The following is an 18,529-nucleotide window of genomic DNA, read 5'->3' as shown; positions in this document are numbered from 1 at the left end:
CAACTTTCAAGTCAATGTGTCAATCTGATGAGTACTTACGTGTGTCTCAAGTCAATTTTAAGCAAAATTAATGAACTAAAAAAAAAGATTTTTTTATTGCATTTTGTTTTATATGTCTAATTCTAAAGGCATTACTATCATGAAAGAAAAGTGAAGACGACCCTGAAGATAATTTGTTTTATATTTATTGTCCTTTCTCTCCTTCCTATACTTGCTGCATTTTATACAACAGATGCTATATGACCAGTCTTCTTCTGGGGACCTTTGAAAATCCCAGCCTTGTGGATAATTTTAAACAGTTTGAAAGCCGTTTCAAAACTTTTAGCGATGAAACTAGGGTCAAAACAATGAAATTTTCTTTTCTGAGAAGAAAGGAATTCCAGAATCTTGAAATTACTATGTACACAATAGCATTGCTAAACTTTATCAGAGAAAATGGAAAATGAAGGTTTGTTATATTCTCTGAAGAATAAGGCATCGGAATTAAACAGAATGAAAAGGAAAGAAAATCACAGAAGATGATCATTGTGACAAAAATCTTTTTTCCTCTGGTTGAAAAGAATATGTACTGAGTAATTTCTAAAGGGAAAATATGCTTATAGAAGAGGGATAAAAAGAAGATAATGCTCCTTCATATTTGTATGGAGCTTTAAAAGTTAAAAAATAAATTCAGGCATCTTATAGGTCATCTTGATAATCACGTGATTTGCCTCCAAATTATACTACCAGTGAGTGGTGTATATCCACTAATAAGGTCAGCCCTCTACACTAAGTCATAGAAAGTAAAATTTCTAATATTCAAACTAGATGATAAGAAGGCACTGAGTAATTGAGGAATGATAAGAATATTCTTTTCAGCTGCTTTGAAAAGGTGTAGATAAGTGATAGTATTCTACAATAGGCACTTCTATTTAAGATGGTAATATATAGGTTAATAAGTTTGTAGAAGCAGTTTCAGATATGGTCAATGTCATATTCATTCTTGACCTCTCTTGGTGAAAGTCTTTTGCTTTAAGGGGGATAAAACTTGAATGATAAAGGTGGATATATATGAATCTGAATCAGGAAAAAGTAATTCGACTTTTATATAACCACTTCCTGGTCACTAACAGATACGTCTGAGTTGAGAAAAGCTAGATAAAGGAAAATAAGCCTAAGCAATTTGATTTTGTGCAAGTTCCTAGTTTTAAATCTTTATGACTACAAGGAGAAAAGCAATCTCATGAGCTAAACGCAAGCCGACTAAGAAAGTCAACAGAAGACAGTTTAAGCTCAGTTTGTGAAGGTCCTCACCACTGTAGGACACATAAGATGCACAAGATGAAATCCCAGACAGGTAGCGGGACTGCTTATCATCCATAGTTTGAAATACCAATAGAATAATCATCAGCTGGCTGCTAAGGACCATCCATTTAAAGACTCCAGCTCTCCCTAGTACATAAGCATGCCTCTGGGTTTGGGATGCAGAGGTCAGTGCTTGGAAGGAGCACAGTTGGGAACAAGTATTGACACCTGGAACACTGGCATGCATTTTAGATGAGACATGCATCTGCCCTTCAGTACTATTTCATCTACTCACTAACGAAGTATTTGGGCAAAGCAAGAATCCCATCTGCTCTGGCATCTACCATATTTACTTGCATTTTTTTCAGTGTATCTTTAACCATCATCAGGAGGTGGCTTACTTCACTGAGGATGGGATCAAGAAGAGTCTGTAATACCACTCTTTGCTGTGACAGGAGAATTCACACTGGGTGTCAGTTCAAGGAATATGCATGCATGCATGTGTACATGCCTGGAACTGAAGGCTTCTTAAAACCACTACATCCTGTGAGAAAAGGATAAGCAATGATGCGGGGTGGGTACTCAGGAATCAGTCTATTTTCTATATACAGAGCACTCTGCAAAATATCTGCAATTACCTGGATTCCAACTTGGAAGTAAGACAATCTGAATTCCAACGCCTCCAGCATCATTTGCTAAATAACCACAGACAAGTCACTTTACTTCTCTGCCCCTCAATATCCTCATTGTTGTGAGGACTGAGTGAAACAATGTCTATTCAAAGTACTAGCCTATAAAAGATGCTTAAGAAACGCGCTGATTGGAATTTACAATTTTGTGTAGCTGAGATTAAAAGCATAGCTGCCTTAAACAGGGCCTTTTACATATTTCAATTTCTTGGCCAAGTTCATCTCAGTCACACTCAAGAGAAAAATCTGATACTCTAACACAGTTCAAAGTTAAGGAGGTGAAAAAAGTTTTCTTCATTCATCAGTCTCTGCAACTCCAAACGGTCCTTTAAATGTACAAAGCATTTAAATAATGCTAGTTTCATTCTTTTCTTTATCAAAGGTTAAATATCCCAAATAAACGATTTATTTTCTTTATGAAAAGTCTTATATATCTATTCTAAGACCCTGAATCTCAGTGATCATTATAACACTGATGAAAAATGAGGGAAGCAACATGCGTTCACTAAAACTGTGGCAAATGAATGAAGGCAGAGCTCTGAAGGAATGCTTTTCCAGAGTTTCTAAGTCTCCTGCATGCTGACTTGACAAACGCGCCTTATTTAGGAAATAATTTCCCAAATAATAATCCACACACACAACTTAAAATGAGGGTGGTCTCCTGGCTTTCAAATAACAAACTGCTTGGTGGTAAGCTTATTTTTGTATTTACTGTAGTGGGAGGAAATGGCAATATCTAGAGGTTATGCTATCCAAATAAGGAAACAAAAACGGAGAAAAAAATTCACTCTGGAAAGATTTTTCATTGCAGAACTGTTCCAACCCCTGACACAACTGTAGCTTGTTCGCTGGAAGTCCTTATTTATGAAACGGGAAATTGGGACTTTGTACAGAAAACTGGGAGTAAGAAGAAATGGTTCAACAGTTTCACCAAACCTTCCTTTCCTGAGCCTCTCTTTCTTTTACCAAAGCACTAAAATCTGAATACGTGACATGTGGAGCTATTTCATGAGACTGCTTGAGTAATTTTAGCCCAAGGGCTCAAGAGAGGGGATGGCACAGCCACAAAGCAGAGCTCTGGGCGTCACTGTTCTTAATTCTACATTTATGCTTTCTCTGAAAACATCATTAACCATAGCACTAGGATATGTTCTCCCTCCTTAATGCTTACTAGCTGCCTAACCTTGGGGACACTAGTTAATCTAAAGAAGCCTAGTCTGTAAAGTGGGGATGATTGGCATCTAGCAGAGTTTGTGGAAGTTAAATGAGATGACATATAGAAAGTATCCAGGACCTTTGCTTCTGGCCATAACAGTACTTGGTATAGGACCTGCTCTCCTATTGTAAATAAATAGAAAAATAAATAAAATATCTGAAACAACTTTTTTTCCCTCAAGACATCTTACAATAGGCAACACTGGATAGTGATCTTGCAGGAAGAAGTATCAAAGGAGACGAGCCTATGATCCTACCCAGCTTTCTACTGGAAAGTACTTTCAAAACAATCACACAGAGGAGGGATCTGAAGAGAGAAGCCAAAACATGCTGGAGGTCTGGAAGGCTGAGGTGTGGCTGATATTTGCTGGGCACAATACTGAAGAGGAGGAAACTACGCAGTGAAAGAGGCTCAGAAATCTGCACAGGGGTTCCCTTGAGTCTTGGGCTGAATATTAAGCTGCACAAGTGTAGAGTGGGGTCCCAAAAGCCAGGAAAAGAAAAAATATCAGGGTAATGTACATCATGGTGACTATAGTTAACAACACTATACAGAATAGCTGAAAGTTGCTAAGAGCGTAGATCTTAAAAGTTCTCATCACAAGAAAAAAAAAAAAACTAGGAATGGTGATACATGTTAACTAGACTTATTATGATGACCATTTTGGAATATACAAAAACACTGAGTCATTATGTTGTACACCCGAAACAAATATAATGTTGTATGTCAATTATACCTCAATTACAAAAAAAGAAAGAAAAGAAAAACTGTTGGGAAAATAACTGCCAGAGAATTGTCAGCCACAGTTCACACAGGGCTGGAAGACATTGAAGTTCTGACCAGTCATAGTAGAGATACTTCACTGAATATGCTGGTATTCAGGTGCAAGAAAAGTCATGCCTTAGTAAAAGCAGTAAATTAGCCAAAGAGTATAGACTACTCACGAGCTGGAGTCAAGAATGCTGGGAGAAATATCAACAATCTCAGATATGCACATAATATCACTCTAATGGCAGAAAGTGAAGAGGAACTAAAGAGCCTCATGTGAAGAGCTGACTGACTGGAAAAGACCCTGATGATGAGAAGATGAAGACCAAAGGAGAAGGGGGTGGCAGAGGATGAGATGGTTGGATGATATATCTTACTCAATGAACATGAGTTTCAGCAAACTCCAAGAGATAGTGATGGATCAAGAAGCCTGGTGTGTTGCAAAGAGTCAGATACAACTTAGCGACTGAACAACAACAACAAAAACTACTCTATGCTTTAAAAACATGGAAGAACAGATTCATAAAGATCAAACTCTTCTGTAACTAACTTAATTGCCTACCAAAATAAAACAACATCTTTAAAGAAGAGGACAAAATCCAGATTCGCAATGGTGAAACATTCACAATGTCCAGTATCCAATCAAAAATAATCAGACATATGAAGAAATAAAATGTAACTCAAAGCATGAGAAAATCTGTTAAAAGGAGACCCCAAATGACAGAGATGGTGGAACTAGCATGTGAACAGCTTGAAACAGCTATTATAAATACAATCAAGGCTTTAAAGGACATGAACCTATGAGAAGAATATGGGAAATATAAGATTACTCCAAACAAAGGGGGGCAGGTAACGGAGAAAAGAAAAAAAAAAAAGAGAGAGAAAGCCCAAATGCAACTTCTGGACTTGAAAATCACAATATCTGAAATAAAAATTTCACTAGATTGACTAACAGCAGACTAAGAAACAGTGGGAGAAAAGAAAACACAGTGAACTTGAAAACATTAATAGGAATTTCCCAAACATAAGCATGGGGGGCAGGGGAGGAAGAGATGTTAAAAATTAAATCACAACTAGTAAGTGACTTAATATGTGTATAATTGGAGATTCAGAAGATGAAGTGCAGAAAAATAAAATGAGCTTGGCAAATAATGTTTGAATTTGATTAAGACTACAAATCCACAGATCCAAGTGACAACTACACTGGCACACAGAGAGGGAGAGATCCTTTAGGAACACATGTTCTAGAAAGCATTTTCTCTTTTTTAAGCATTATATTGAAAGAATTTAACACAATTTAAGATTAGGTAAGATGTGGTGAGATCATCTCACAGCACACCAAACAAGTCTCATCTCTGGGTGTGTCATGGCCAGTAAAGGCTGCTGGGGTATGCAGGGGCTGGTTGATCTCTATGTCTTTTGGTCTATTATTGTTTAATACCCCTTTAAGTGATGACACTAATAGTCCTTCTCAGCTGAGAGTAAGAGAGATAAATATGCATACTGTCTTCTTCAAGCTTTAGAGTGGAAACACTTTCCTAGTTTTCAGTGACTTTAGGAAATGACTCTCTGAAAGGACAGAAAAGGAACCTGTGAACCCTCCTTTCCAGGAGCTATGCCTCAGAAGGTTACAAGGAGCCATAAAGGAGAGTAGCTCAGTGAAAAGGAACCTGTCCTTGATTAATGTATTACATAACCATAAAATGTGCCACTAGAGGCAGTTTACCAATCAAGGTCTTTGCAGTTATTGGGATATTGGGGCAAAATGTGCAAAGTGCTTATTTTGCTTATTCCACTGCCTTACATGATGCCACATTGCTTAGGAATGGCCCTGCTATCTACATTTCTCATACTGTCCTTTCATCAAGAGATGGCTAGGAACGTGTAAATACACAAATAATAAATGGACTCAATGGACATGAGTTTGAGCAAAATCCAGGAGCTAGTGAAGGACCAGGATATGATAAATAATCTTACCAACTCCCAATCTGACCATTCATTGATAGAATCAAGGCTCTTATTACATTTTCCTCCCAGACCCTTTTAATAGTTCTTTGTGGTGACTATAATTTACATAACACAACAAAGTGGGACAGTGTGAACAAATGACAGAGTAAATGTCAGAATATCTTGATAAAAAGAATTTATGGGCATATTGAGATTTAATATTTTCTACAGTTGCAAGCAGAGTATGGAACGTTAAAATAATATTTAAGAGTCTAGGCTATTTATGGTTTTTCATAGGCTCTCTTGCATGTCGTTTCCAAGTTGGCAACAGCAAAACCATGGCAACAGGAAATTCTTCCCTGCAGTGGAGTTTATGAATGCTTTTCTGTTTTCATGACTCGACTCCTTATTTAATTTCCTGTACAGAAAATGAGAGTGATTACTATAGACTGCAATACAGATGTGCTAATCCAAAGACCCTCTCAAAGAAAAACAGGTCACAGGTGTCTGTGGATGGATACTGAGATAAAATTTAAAATTTGCTTCCACACAGATATACAGCAGAAATCAACATACTCTAGATACTTGAGAACCTAACTCTTTTATTAACCACCTGGGAAATGGGAATGGACAAACCTCCATGTTCATGAGCTGTAGATAAACAGACTGCTGCACTGGTGTGATTTTAATCAACACATTTTATGAGCCAAACTAATACCAAAGCTAAGAAGCCTGTTTGCTTGGAGATTAAGTTAGACTATGAACAATAACAACAGAAAATAAAAATATCTCAAGACAGTAAAATATAAAAGTGATTAAGAAAACTCTACAATAGCTGACTACATAGATATGGAGAAGGATTATAAAATGAGTTAATGAAAGTCAAGACTTCTGGGGCTTATGATCAGATGGTTGTTAAGCTGCAAGAGTTCTTAGTCACTCTAACATTCAGCTAAATACATTGAAGCTTAGGCAACACTACCCAGGAGGAATTCTGCACGATCTCCATCCACTGCTTCCTACCTTCCACGCTTCTGATAACACTACTTTTTCTTACACTCCAATCCTAAATGCTTTAATTATGGTCTTCAATTGTGTTAAAGCTACATCCTCCCCCACTGGCTTCCTCTCCCCCATCACCAGCAGTATTCTACAGTTAGTGGCTGTGTTGTTTTAGGGGTGACTTAGCAGGCGAACATCAACACAGCAGGAGGACAATAAGTCTGGTAGGAGGGTATAAGTATTTCTTACTTTTGGTGTCAAGCTGCGCACGATACTTCTCAAATCCTTTGAGCCGAACGCGTTCTCCCAACAGCTGGAGGAATTCCTCAAAGGCTGGGCCGGCTGATTCATTGTTGTACATCTCTTCTTCCGTGCTCTGTCCAGCTTTGCAGTACATGATGCCTACTTTCTGCTGATAGTTCAGCTGTGAAGGCAGGTGATACAACGCATATAAATACAGGCAGATCCACTCTGCCCACTTAAATGCTAGTAAGTCCTGTAGGGCATATGCCCATCAAGTAGCTAACCTCTTTCTTCTCTTGAAATCCTTCTGCTTTTGTTCTTCTCCTTTTAAAAAAAGGAGGTCTTATGACTTTAAAAGTAAAGGTCTACTTTACAAAAGATGCCTTTGAAAAAAAAACCTTAAGTTGTTTTACAACACTGTGTTAGTTTCGCGTGTATAGCAAAGTGATTCAATTATACACACACACACACACACACACATTCTTTTTTAGGTTCCTTTCCTCTATAGATTATTACAAATCATTGAGTTCACTGTGCTATACAGTAGGTCCTCATTGGTAATCTATTTTATATAGTACTGTGTATACGTTAATCCCAAACTTCTACATTTATCCCTCCTCTGCTTCCTTCTTTGGTAACTATGTTTACAAAAAAACTTTGGTAAATAAATAACCAAGTTTATTTCTATGTCTGTGGGTTTATTTCTTTCACAAAATATACTTTAAACTGTTTTGCACAAAAAACCCATTAAAGTTCTTTTAAAATTTTGGGAGGTAAAGTTGGAAAAGACTTATGTCCCAAGGCCATTTTTCCAATATACTAAGTTATAAACCTTGGTTATACGTTTGTGACAGCATGAGCATCATCAACACTGTACTTTTCAAATTATTTTTCTAAAAGATGAGTCTCTAGATAGAAACTTTAAAAGGGGCCTCATAATGGCAAATCACAATTAAAACAAAGCATTCAAGAAATTTAAATACAACATTAATCAAAACATTTATTCATCATTGAAAAGTTCAGTCATCCTATAAACAAATTTTAAAGTTGTATTAGTCACTTAAGAAATGAATTTGAATATTAAAATTCAGACATTTAATTCTCCAGTGAAATCAGGGCAATCCATATTCGTGAAGTCTATTTACAGACTAGCACTGCAACAACTGTTATCAATAAATTATTATCTCATAAAAGGAAAGGGGGAAGAGGCAAAATTTTAACAGCTAACATTTACTGAATAGCCATTATCTGCCGATCACTGTTTAGTGATTATATTACATTAGCTTTCCTCACAAAAGTCTGCAAATATTACCCCATATGACCATATCACAAAAGTCTGCAAATATTACCCCATATGACCAACAAGCAAAGAGAAATTCAGAAAAGGGAACAGTAAGAGGCACATAAGATCATACACTGTCAACCCTGTGATCTGGCTCTATTCAATATAACCAGGATTCAATCAGGCTTGTCTTGCTGTATTTCTGTCACTCCAACATATGTCCACAGCTCCTTATTTGCAACTCCATAGTTGAAAGGTAAAAACTAAACTTAAGCAAACATATTTGGCAGCAAAACTTCCTATGAGCTGACAGTGAATGCTGTTCCTTTCTGTGAATATTCATACCTTTGGAAATACTGATGTGTTTGACGGTGGGGTGCTGCCCCAGATTCCACTGGAACTCACTTTAAGTGTATGTATTTTATTACCCTTCTAAATCTGGACCTTTCTGAATTCTGAAACATATCTGCTCCTATTGTTCTACACAAAGGACTGTGAACCTAAACAATTCTTTTCAACTTTCTAAACCAAAAGATTCAGAATGGTGGTTAACTAGAAAATGTTATCAGGGAACTCCTGCTTGCTTTAGCCCCTTCTCACTAACTAGTTGACAAGGAAGGTTCAGCAGCTTTTACATGACCCGTGGACACGAAAGCTGCTTAGGAGTTCTGTAATTGTGCAGAATTGACTCCCCTCTGCCTGCTCCAGTGAGTGCAGGCAAAGTTCCAAACCTGAGACTTCCAAGAAACTGTGTCTGCAGATGTTGGAATTTTTTAAAAACAGCATACAACCTTGCATTATCACTGTTTCATTTTAATTATTAACAGAAACACTTTGAGGATTTGGTTCACCTTTTTGTATGCCACATGCAGTTTAAAAAAAAAAGAAGGTAAGAGTAAAACCTGCCACATGCCACTGGCAGTTGCACTCCTTCAAAGGTCTGAATGTGACTAATAGAGGGGAACTTAAACAAGTGGAGCCTTCATCTTGGCTTTTGGATTAAGCCGAGTATCCTATTAGGTCTCAACAAATAAAAAAGTAGCAGTAGGCTCTATGTCTGTTTCAAAAGAAATCCTTAACACAGCCAGCTTCTTACTCTCTCCCTGCAGGGAGAGCTACCAAGGAAAGGAAGCAATCTGGAGAAAGGAAGGAGCTTGGAGTTATTTGCTATTTGGCTCTGTGCCTCCCAGATCAGCCTTCTCATCCAACAATGTAAAACAAAAGTCACCTTGTTCAGAGAAAAACATCTCAGTGACCCTGGATTTGTGGGTGGCTTTTTAAACTTCTTAGATAAAGGTCTAGGATTTCACTGTGCAACATTCAAAGGGACTCACTTATTTATATATACAAAAGAGCTCACTTTGGAGAGGAGATAAGTCAGAAAGCTTCCCCCAAACCACTGCAGGAGCAGAATGCAAGGACAATGGGACAGTGTGATGCCTTCTCTAGGCAGGTTTCTCATATTGTGGTGACTCCACCCACAGACAGAACAGACTGGTATTTGCTTGTTGTCAAAGGAAAGCTCCTTTAAGAGGATTAGGGAATTTGTTAGAATGTCAAATTTCCTCCAATGTGAAATGGTGACGAATGTCAGTGCTCCATCCTTGCAGGTGACACTAAGACTGTATCCTTGGTTTCTGCTGCAATGGAATCAAGGTAGGTGTCAGTCTCTTAACTCAGGTTCCGGGAATCCTTAGTTAGCAACCTTGTTCCCCGCTCAGAACATGAGTAGTTGTTAAGGAGGAGTTATTTAAGTATAATAAGGAACATGTCAAGAGAAAGAGCAACTGGAAATGGAGTTAGAGCTATGGTTTGGGGATTTGAATTGTCATGATGTTACATAAAACAGGATTTTTTTAAAGACACACATCTATGAATAAATAATATTTTCCTGCAATGATTAAAATAGTTATGATGATGTCAGAAGCCATCTTGGAAACAGGTTGGGTTTATCCAACTGTTTAGGATTTTGCTTTTGGATGTTCATGGAGTCATGCTCTACAGTTCCAGGCTTGCCTATCTACTAACTCCGTATCAACCGTTCACGCAGCACTGAGGGAAGTGTTTGGACTCTCAACAAGTGTTTGCATTGTAAAAAGTGATTATGGTCAATCCGACAGGACTAAGGTTCTGTTTGAGATGAGTGTCTTTCAACAGCCACCAAAAGTGATATGGCCTCCCACAGCTGGGAGCAACAGTATATAGAACTGCTCTTCCTTCTCATAAAATAGGCACTTTAACACAGAATCATAGAAGCAGGTACAGCAAAATCTGGCTTATACAGCCCCGAGTTCCTGGAAAGATGCATGATATAGTCAGGGTCCGCCATCAATAGTAACAGGTTTGAATAAGCAAGTTCTCAGGGACCTCTTAAAAAGTTCTGTACTTTGACCTCTTCTTCCGGACGTCACAACCAGAAGGCACCACTGGGGGTGGCACAGATCATGAGAAAAATCCCCATTTCTTCCTTTCTTACAACACCTTTTAAATTGTCTCCATTAATCTGGGGATTTAAAACTTTTACTATGAGGTGTCTCATCATCTAGCAGTTCTCAAAGTGTGAGCCATGAACCCTTGAGGGGTGCCTGGGCTTTGCTCTGGGACACAGTTAATTGGAAATAATCTGATCCTTTCAGTTTTTCCTTTTAAACTCATAGGTCTTATCAGAGTACTGTTTAAATTGAGGATAATCCTGTCCCATTATTGAGGCAAAGTCATTCTAAGACTTTACCCGATGCCATGGGAACTATGAGGTTTTCCAGGCTGCCTGTTGAGAGCAGACATTGTTGTCAGCCAGGCAGAGGTCTGAGGATGTGCCTTGCTCAATCTTTGGCTGGTTCCTACCCTGGCTGCAAATACTTTCCTCAAATACTCACATTTACTCTGGTGGCTCAGATGGTAAAGAAACTGTCTGCAATGCGGGAGACCTGGGTTTGATCCCTGGGTCGGGAAGATCCCCTGGAGGAGGGCATGGGAACCCACTCCAGGATTCTTGCCTGGAGAATCCCCATGGCCAGAGCCTGGCGGGCTACAGTCCATGGGGTCACAAAGTGTCGGACACAACTGGGCGAGGAAAGCACCAGTATCCAGCTCAGCAGATCCTTATCTCCCTGGACTCACACCTCAGTCTTCAATCGGGGAGACCTCTGGGCTTCGACTGGGTGGCCCCTCCTGGCTGTGCAGCCTGGGATCTCAGGCTGAAAGCTGGTGTGATTTTTACTGTTCATTTGGTTCCCATTGTCCTTTGTTGCCTGACTTCAACATCATAAAAACCACTGTTCCATTGGTTTGCCTAGTTTTTAAAAGTTGCTTCAGATGGGAAAGTAAATCTAGTTCTTCTCTTTTAATCTTGGCTGGAAATAGAATCTGCCTCCATTTTCAAGTCATATAATTTCTGGACAGTAAACTGCATCTGCTTGAGGCATACGATTTAATGATTTCTAACAAACCCCCATTCAATCAAAATACAGAACATTTCTTTCACCCCAAGCCCCCTGGTTCCCATCTGCTATATATGCCTGTATCAACCGACAGCCTCAGACAATCAATGTTCTATTTTTTCCCCACTGTAAATTTGTCCATCTATATTTTTAAAGAGTATTTTTGCTGGGTAAAATTCCTAGTGAGAATTCTTCTTTTTCAGCATTCTAGAAATGTGGCTTCCACCTTTTATATTTTACAGATCAGGAAATGGTTAATTTTAATCCAATTGTCTGTCTTACATTCTTCTTCGAATGTACTTTTTCCTCTGGCTATTTTTAGATTGTTCTTTTTTTCTTTTAATTTCAGCAATTTTTACTACAATGGACCTATATCTGACTTTCTTTGTATCTACCCTGCTTACCATAGGCAGAGTTCCTTGACTCTGTTCTTAACTCGTGTGTGTTTCATCAGTTTTGGAAACTTCTCTAGGGGTATTTCTTCAGACATCGATTATGTCTCCAAATACTGCTTTCAATTCTCTTCCTCTTTTGGGGAATTCCATTACACCCATGTATTCACTATGGCCCACATGTCTTTTAGGCACTTTTCTGTATTTCTCATGTTTTCTTGTCTACATTATTCAAGTAAACATTTTCTGGTAACTTCAATTCATCATTTTTCTCTTCTGTTGTGTCTAATGTGCTCTGTAAAACATTTGCTGAGATTTTTAACTTCTGGGGTTTTCTTTTTTTCCCCTCCAGTTCTAGAATTTCAATTTGATTTTTTTAAAAAGCAAATCCAAGTTCTCCAATGATCCTTGACCTCTGTTTTTTACTTCTGCAGGTTCCCTGAAATCAATGAAAACTCTAAACAGTCACCTAACTTTTAATCTGTACTTTGGCCACACTTAAGCCCCAAGCCTTTTACAAATCAGCACATGCCCAAGGAAAAAAGTGCTGCAGAATGATTTAACTTTGATGAACCCAAATTTCTCAATTATTTCTTTTCTAGACCAAGATTTTGATATCATATCTAAGAACTCTTCACTATTCCTCAGGTCACAGATTTTCTTCTATGTCTTTGTCACAGATTTTTAAAGTTCTACATTTCAACTTATGACTCATTTAAATAAATTTCTATTATAATGTGTGAGGTTTAGGTCAAGTTCATTATTTTGTCTATGTAATTGTTTCATCACCTTTGTTTGAAAAGCCTACGTTTCCTCCACTGAATATTTTTACTCCTTTGTCAAAAATCAGTTGGATATATTTGCGTGGGGCTGTTTTCGGTTTCTCTATTTCGTTTTTTACTGAAGGACTATAAATGGTACTGTATTTTATTTTCTCTTTCCCCATGTTCATTAAAAGAGACCCAACTGATTTTTTTGAGTTAATGCTGAATTACACAACCATGCTGGACACAGCCTACAGTTCTAACAAGTTTTGGTAGATTTCTTGGGGTTTTGGACACAGACTATTATGTTATCTGACATAGGGACACTTTCATGCTTTCCTTTCCTTTATCCACATGCCTTCCTTTTCTTGCCTTATTGTACTTTTAGCACTATGCTGAATAGCAATGGTGGCTGTATACATCTTTGTCTTTACCATTAAGTCTTTAATCAACTATGATCTATGGGGCAGGGGTTTTATAGGTGTATTTTGTTTTTTAATCAAGTTGAACAAGTTCCTCTTATTTCAGTTTTTATTGTTTGTGCCATTATGGCTTTCCTCATCCCAAGATCCCCAGCCAGTCTACTTCCTTCTTTTCACCTTTCAGATTCACGTTTGCTTTATATACAGTGGCTGTACTTAGCAAATGCATCTATTCCATGCTTCTAGAAGCAAAAGTCCAAATCTATTTTTTAAAAGCACTGATTATTCCCAGTGGGTAGGCTGATCTGAGACAAGTTATTCTGCCATTACTAGATATGAAGACCTTGCTCATTTTTCAAATCCTTGTGATTCATATTGACAGCATTTACTTTGGTTTGTTCTTCATAAACATGATAACTGTTTTAAGTACTTTCTAAAGATTTATCACTGTACTGTCCTCCAAAAAGAATGACAGAGAGACTGGAAAAATTCAATGTTGGGAGTGAAAAAATTGCTAGTTAGAAACTTTGTCCTCATTGGAATTTACTAACAAAAATCAAACTGCTTTAAAAAACGACATATGGATACTGGGTAGAAAAATCATTTAAAAAAAAATCTGCCTGAAATGCTGTCAAAATTATTTATATACATGTGCACAGATTCTATTTTTATCTTTGGCATAATGTAAAGGAAATATTCTAGACACACATTTTGTATTCTATACACATATAGAGGAAATATTCAATATATACATTCTATATAAATATTCTATAATAATACGTTGTGTAAAAGTTCTCACAAAAATAGAAAGCTTCATACTGGGTATTAAATTGATGATTTATATACTTGTACTGATTTGATATTAAGATGAATTTCGATTATATAGGAATAGGTTCTTCATTGCAGCATTGTTTGTAACAGTAAGACTGGAATCCATCTAAATGTCTATTAATAAAGAAACTGATTAAATAAAACTTTGGTACAGCAACTAAACAGAATATTATGCAGCCATTAAAAACAATGGGAAAACTTACTGTGTACTGACATAGAAAGATCTTCAAAATGTATTACTAAGTGAAAATGCAAATGTGTATATCATGTTATATTTTGTATAAGAAAAAGGGAAATAAGACTACATACCCATTTTTGGTGTATCTGTATAAAGAAACATCAGAATACATAAGAAACTAATAAAAGTAGAAACTAGAAGGGAGAAGAGAGCTGAGAGATAGGAACAGGGTAGAAATGGGATCCTTCAATGTAAACACTTTGATTTTTGGCCCAGTGAAGATATTATTAAAAGCTAATTCAGAAAAGTCCTATAGAAAGGAAACTAGTTTTTTATTTTAACGCTGAATTTAAAGCACAATTCAGTTAAAATCAAGAAGACTAAAATATCTACAATCAGTTCCTCTATCTTTTTGGACTGTGAACCAGAGTCCTTACTGCAGGTCTTAGCCATGCTGAGTTCCTTCACTATATAGTCCTACTAAGCCAAATGTCTTCCAAACGCTACTGCTTTCAGTAATATTAATCATAAATCTTACCTCTGGAAAGGACTCCATCCAGTCACCCACCCCAGCCTCAGCCAGGCAAATAGCATGGATGAGCCCATGCAGAATAATCATTACTTGTGAGCAGACAAGAGAAAAAGACCAATGCCACGGGCTTCTTTCCCTGATCTGATGACTGTCATGTATATTTCTTCCTGATAATGTACATATGGAACCAAGCTGGTGGCCTTCTGAACTTTACACATGCATTAACTGATATCATAATCTAGAAGAAGATCAAAATGTCAGGAGTGTTAATTGTTTTGCCAAAGCTTCATTCATAGACAATGTTGTTTCCCCTACGGCTCATTCTTTAACTCCAGATGCCTGAATCAGAGAGAAAAGTGGCTGGTCAAACTCATTTATCATCAATAAAATAACACACCAGGGCAATGAACAGGCTAAGTCAGCAAAGAATTTCATTTATTCCCTAAATCAAAAGGACAGTACTATTCATTATTAAATAAAGATTGCTTTTTTCCCTTTATCTCTTCTTGAGATGTATATTGCAGATCTAATTAGATATGATTACTTTACCCCTTTAACTTCAATAATTTGAAGGCCAACATTTTAAAGAACAGAGAATCCAATAAATGTTTTCATTTCTTTGTATTTTTAATAAGTATCTAGAAATACAGTGGAAATATTGATTTATATAAAATCACTACTATGTACATGAAACTTGACATTTCCTAATGAAAACAGGTCTTCCAATTTTCTCTACTGCAGACTGGCAATTTTACTTTATTTTTAAGTTCTATTCTGATCTTGGGTTTTGCATGTTATACTTACTATTGAGCTCTGCAGCCGGTAGCAATAAAACCTGGAGCCATATTTCCAGTTTCTTCTCCTACTCAAGAAGAGAGAATGGGAAGATGGGGTGTAGAGTGTATTGGGAAAGAAAGTAGACTCTGGGGTCTGAATGCTTGGATTTAAGACCTGCCTCCAGCATACCCTAACTGTGATTTGGGGGGGTCCTTCACCCTCTTTGTGCCTCAGTGCTCTTGTCAGCAAAGCAAGAACAATAATAGCATCTACATCAAAGGAACCTAAGGATTAATTAAAATAATTCATGTAAATTGCTTCACAGTTCCTGGCTTAGTCACTGCTCAATAAAAAAACATCTATTTTTGTAACTGCCTGACACTGCTGCTCCGCGGGCTTGCTTGGTGTCCCTTACGCACACCCCACGCTCCTGCCCTGCTCTGCTTTGTCCTCACTGCTCTGAGTCTAGACCGCCACCCGCTTATCTTCTGGACCGATGGAAGGTCCATTTCGTCCTGACCCATCTGATTAATCGTGACTTTGCCCCACTGGCCTGTTTGTTAGCAGTTCTGGTATTACACTCATTATATTAAACCCACCTTTTATTACAGCAATTTATGACTTTGTTTCCTTCATAGGTAAAGACTGTGTCTTACTAGCATACAGTATTTATTAATAAAAATCTGCAAAGAATGGTCACTGAACATTTACTGGATTTGAAAAGTTATGCTTTTACTTATAAAAGTAAGCACGATATGTTATACTATGTAACAGCATGAGGCTTATAAAGATGAAATGAGATAATGCACGTAAACGGCTACTAACAGTTGTTATTTTATCATCATTTAGTGTTTACCATGTGTCTGGCATTGCATTAAGTGCTCTACACTTGTGAGATCCTTGACAGAGGGCCTGGAATAATGATCTCTCACTCTCTTTTCATTTTCGATGTCACTTTCACTGCTGGTAGAAAGATCTTTTCACTCCATTGCACAGAGTAGGTGAGATAAAGGTGTTTTTTAATGACCGATGAAGAAAAACAGCATTGATATGGCAAATCTAAAAGCAACTGAATTACCCATATTATTAAAAAGCTGGCAATAGATAATGAAATTCCTGATACTTTACAGTGTAGTTTGGAAGATCAAAATAATTTGATATGTGGTAAAAGTGAAAGCGTTAGTAGCTCAGTCATGTCTGACTCTGCAATTCCATGGACTATAGCTTGCCAGGCTCCTCTGTTAATGAAATTCTTCAGGCAAGAATACTGGAGTTGATTGCCATTCCCCTCTCCAGGGAATCTTCCTGACCCAGAGATCGAACCCAGGTCTCCCACTTTGCAGGCAGATTCTTTACCATCTGAGCCAGAGATGAAAACTTGCAAATCTTAAAAGCCAAAGTTAGTATCATGCAAACGCATATCCAGCGTTCAGGACTCCTAACGCAAAACAGTACTGCTTCTGAAAGCCTCATTCCTCTCAAGTGTAAAAGGCCAATAACTGGAAGCTACCATCCAGGGGTGCCGTGAGGGTTAAAGCAGATGATGCTGGTAAAGAGCTTAGAACAGTGTAATAAGTAAACATATATACTTATCTAAAGTGTCTTCATCATAAGAGATGCTCTCAATTATCTCATAAGTGAAGATCCAGGACCATGATGGGAAAACTAAATCCAGAGTTAATTCAAATTTGCTAAGTCACAAGCTGTTCTAAATTCATGACCATGTGCAATCATTGGCAGGTTATTTCATCTTCTGATTGCCCTTCAGATGATAATGGAAATGGACATCAATCAAGAGGGAAAGGCCCAGGAAGTTGTGAGGAAGGTGAATGTAAAAGCATGGGTAAGCCACGAAGCACACGATCACTTCCTAAAACTTGGGGAACTAAAATGTCAACTTCAGTTCCCACATAAATATCAGAGTCTAGTCAAATGAGAAACAAATTTTTATATTTTTGTGAGATGCTATCTTTTATATCATATAGATATAACTTACATCTGTTCTTCTGTTCATTTTAGCTTTTAAAAATGGTAAATGAAAAAAAAAAAGCACCAAAGATCTGAAAGGCAAAATGACACAATATAGCAAGCAAATAGTGTTTTCTTTATCTGAGAATAATAATGTGAGCTGTTAAAGTAGAAAATATTTTAAAGGAATTATTTAAGTAAAATTTAAAGGGAGCTGTAGAGGCTCCTCTCAGTGAGTTGTTTTTTTTTGGCGTTCAAACTATGTGTGTGTGTACCAAGTTGCTTCAGTCATCGGCTATAGTCCATGGGGATGCAAAGAGTTGGACACGACTGAGCAACGAATACACAATTCAAACTATGAATCTCTTTAAATATAAAGATGTACAAAGCATGAAATTTCAAAAAATGATGACACAGATGGAAACTAAAAACATTTTGCTGTGATTCAAATGCATTATAAGCACCTCGAGGCAATCCTTTTTCAAAATCTGTTATCTGTAAAGTCACCAGAATAATCAATTTCTCAAAAGGATTCCAAGGCATTAGCAAAATTTCCTTACCAAAAATACGACTCCCTAGACTAAGCCCCTAAGTATGTGTCCTCTGTCTTTTATCAGTATAATCCTGGGCTTTAAATGCTATGAATACATAAACAGAAAGAGAGGCCAAGGAGTGGTATCCCTTAGTTCAGATATAGAGCTGCTCACACAGAATAGCAGGTTTTAAACTTCTAGATTCTACTGTCTAGTAAAATTTCCAAAATAAACCTGGGGAGACTCATCTAGACTGCCAAA

At 37.4% G+C, this 18,529-nt stretch overlaps 1 protein-coding gene across 11 annotated transcripts in view; it reads right to left on the bottom strand.

The window, feature by feature from the left end:
- Positions 1–18,529, bottom strand: part of SIPA1L1 (signal induced proliferation associated 1 like 1) — a 373,204-nt gene that overhangs the window by 87,035 nt on the left and 267,640 nt on the right. For all 11 annotated transcript variants that reach the window (XM_065940374.1, XM_065940373.1, XM_065940380.1 and 8 more), the window contains one exon: positions 7,156–7,330. In XM_065940374.1, the coding sequence (XP_065796446.1) occupies positions 7,156–7,330 (175 nt within the window). The remainder of the gene's footprint in view (positions 1–7,155; positions 7,331–18,529) is intronic.

Source organism: Muntiacus reevesi, chromosome 7, assembly GCF_963930625.1.
Source record: "Muntiacus reevesi chromosome 7, mMunRee1.1, whole genome shotgun sequence".
In the NCBI taxonomy this organism is placed as follows: Eukaryota; Metazoa; Chordata; class Mammalia; order Artiodactyla; family Cervidae; genus Muntiacus; species Muntiacus reevesi.
The sequence above is the reverse complement of the archived record's forward strand: the minus strand, read 5'-3'. Positions and strand labels throughout refer to the sequence as shown.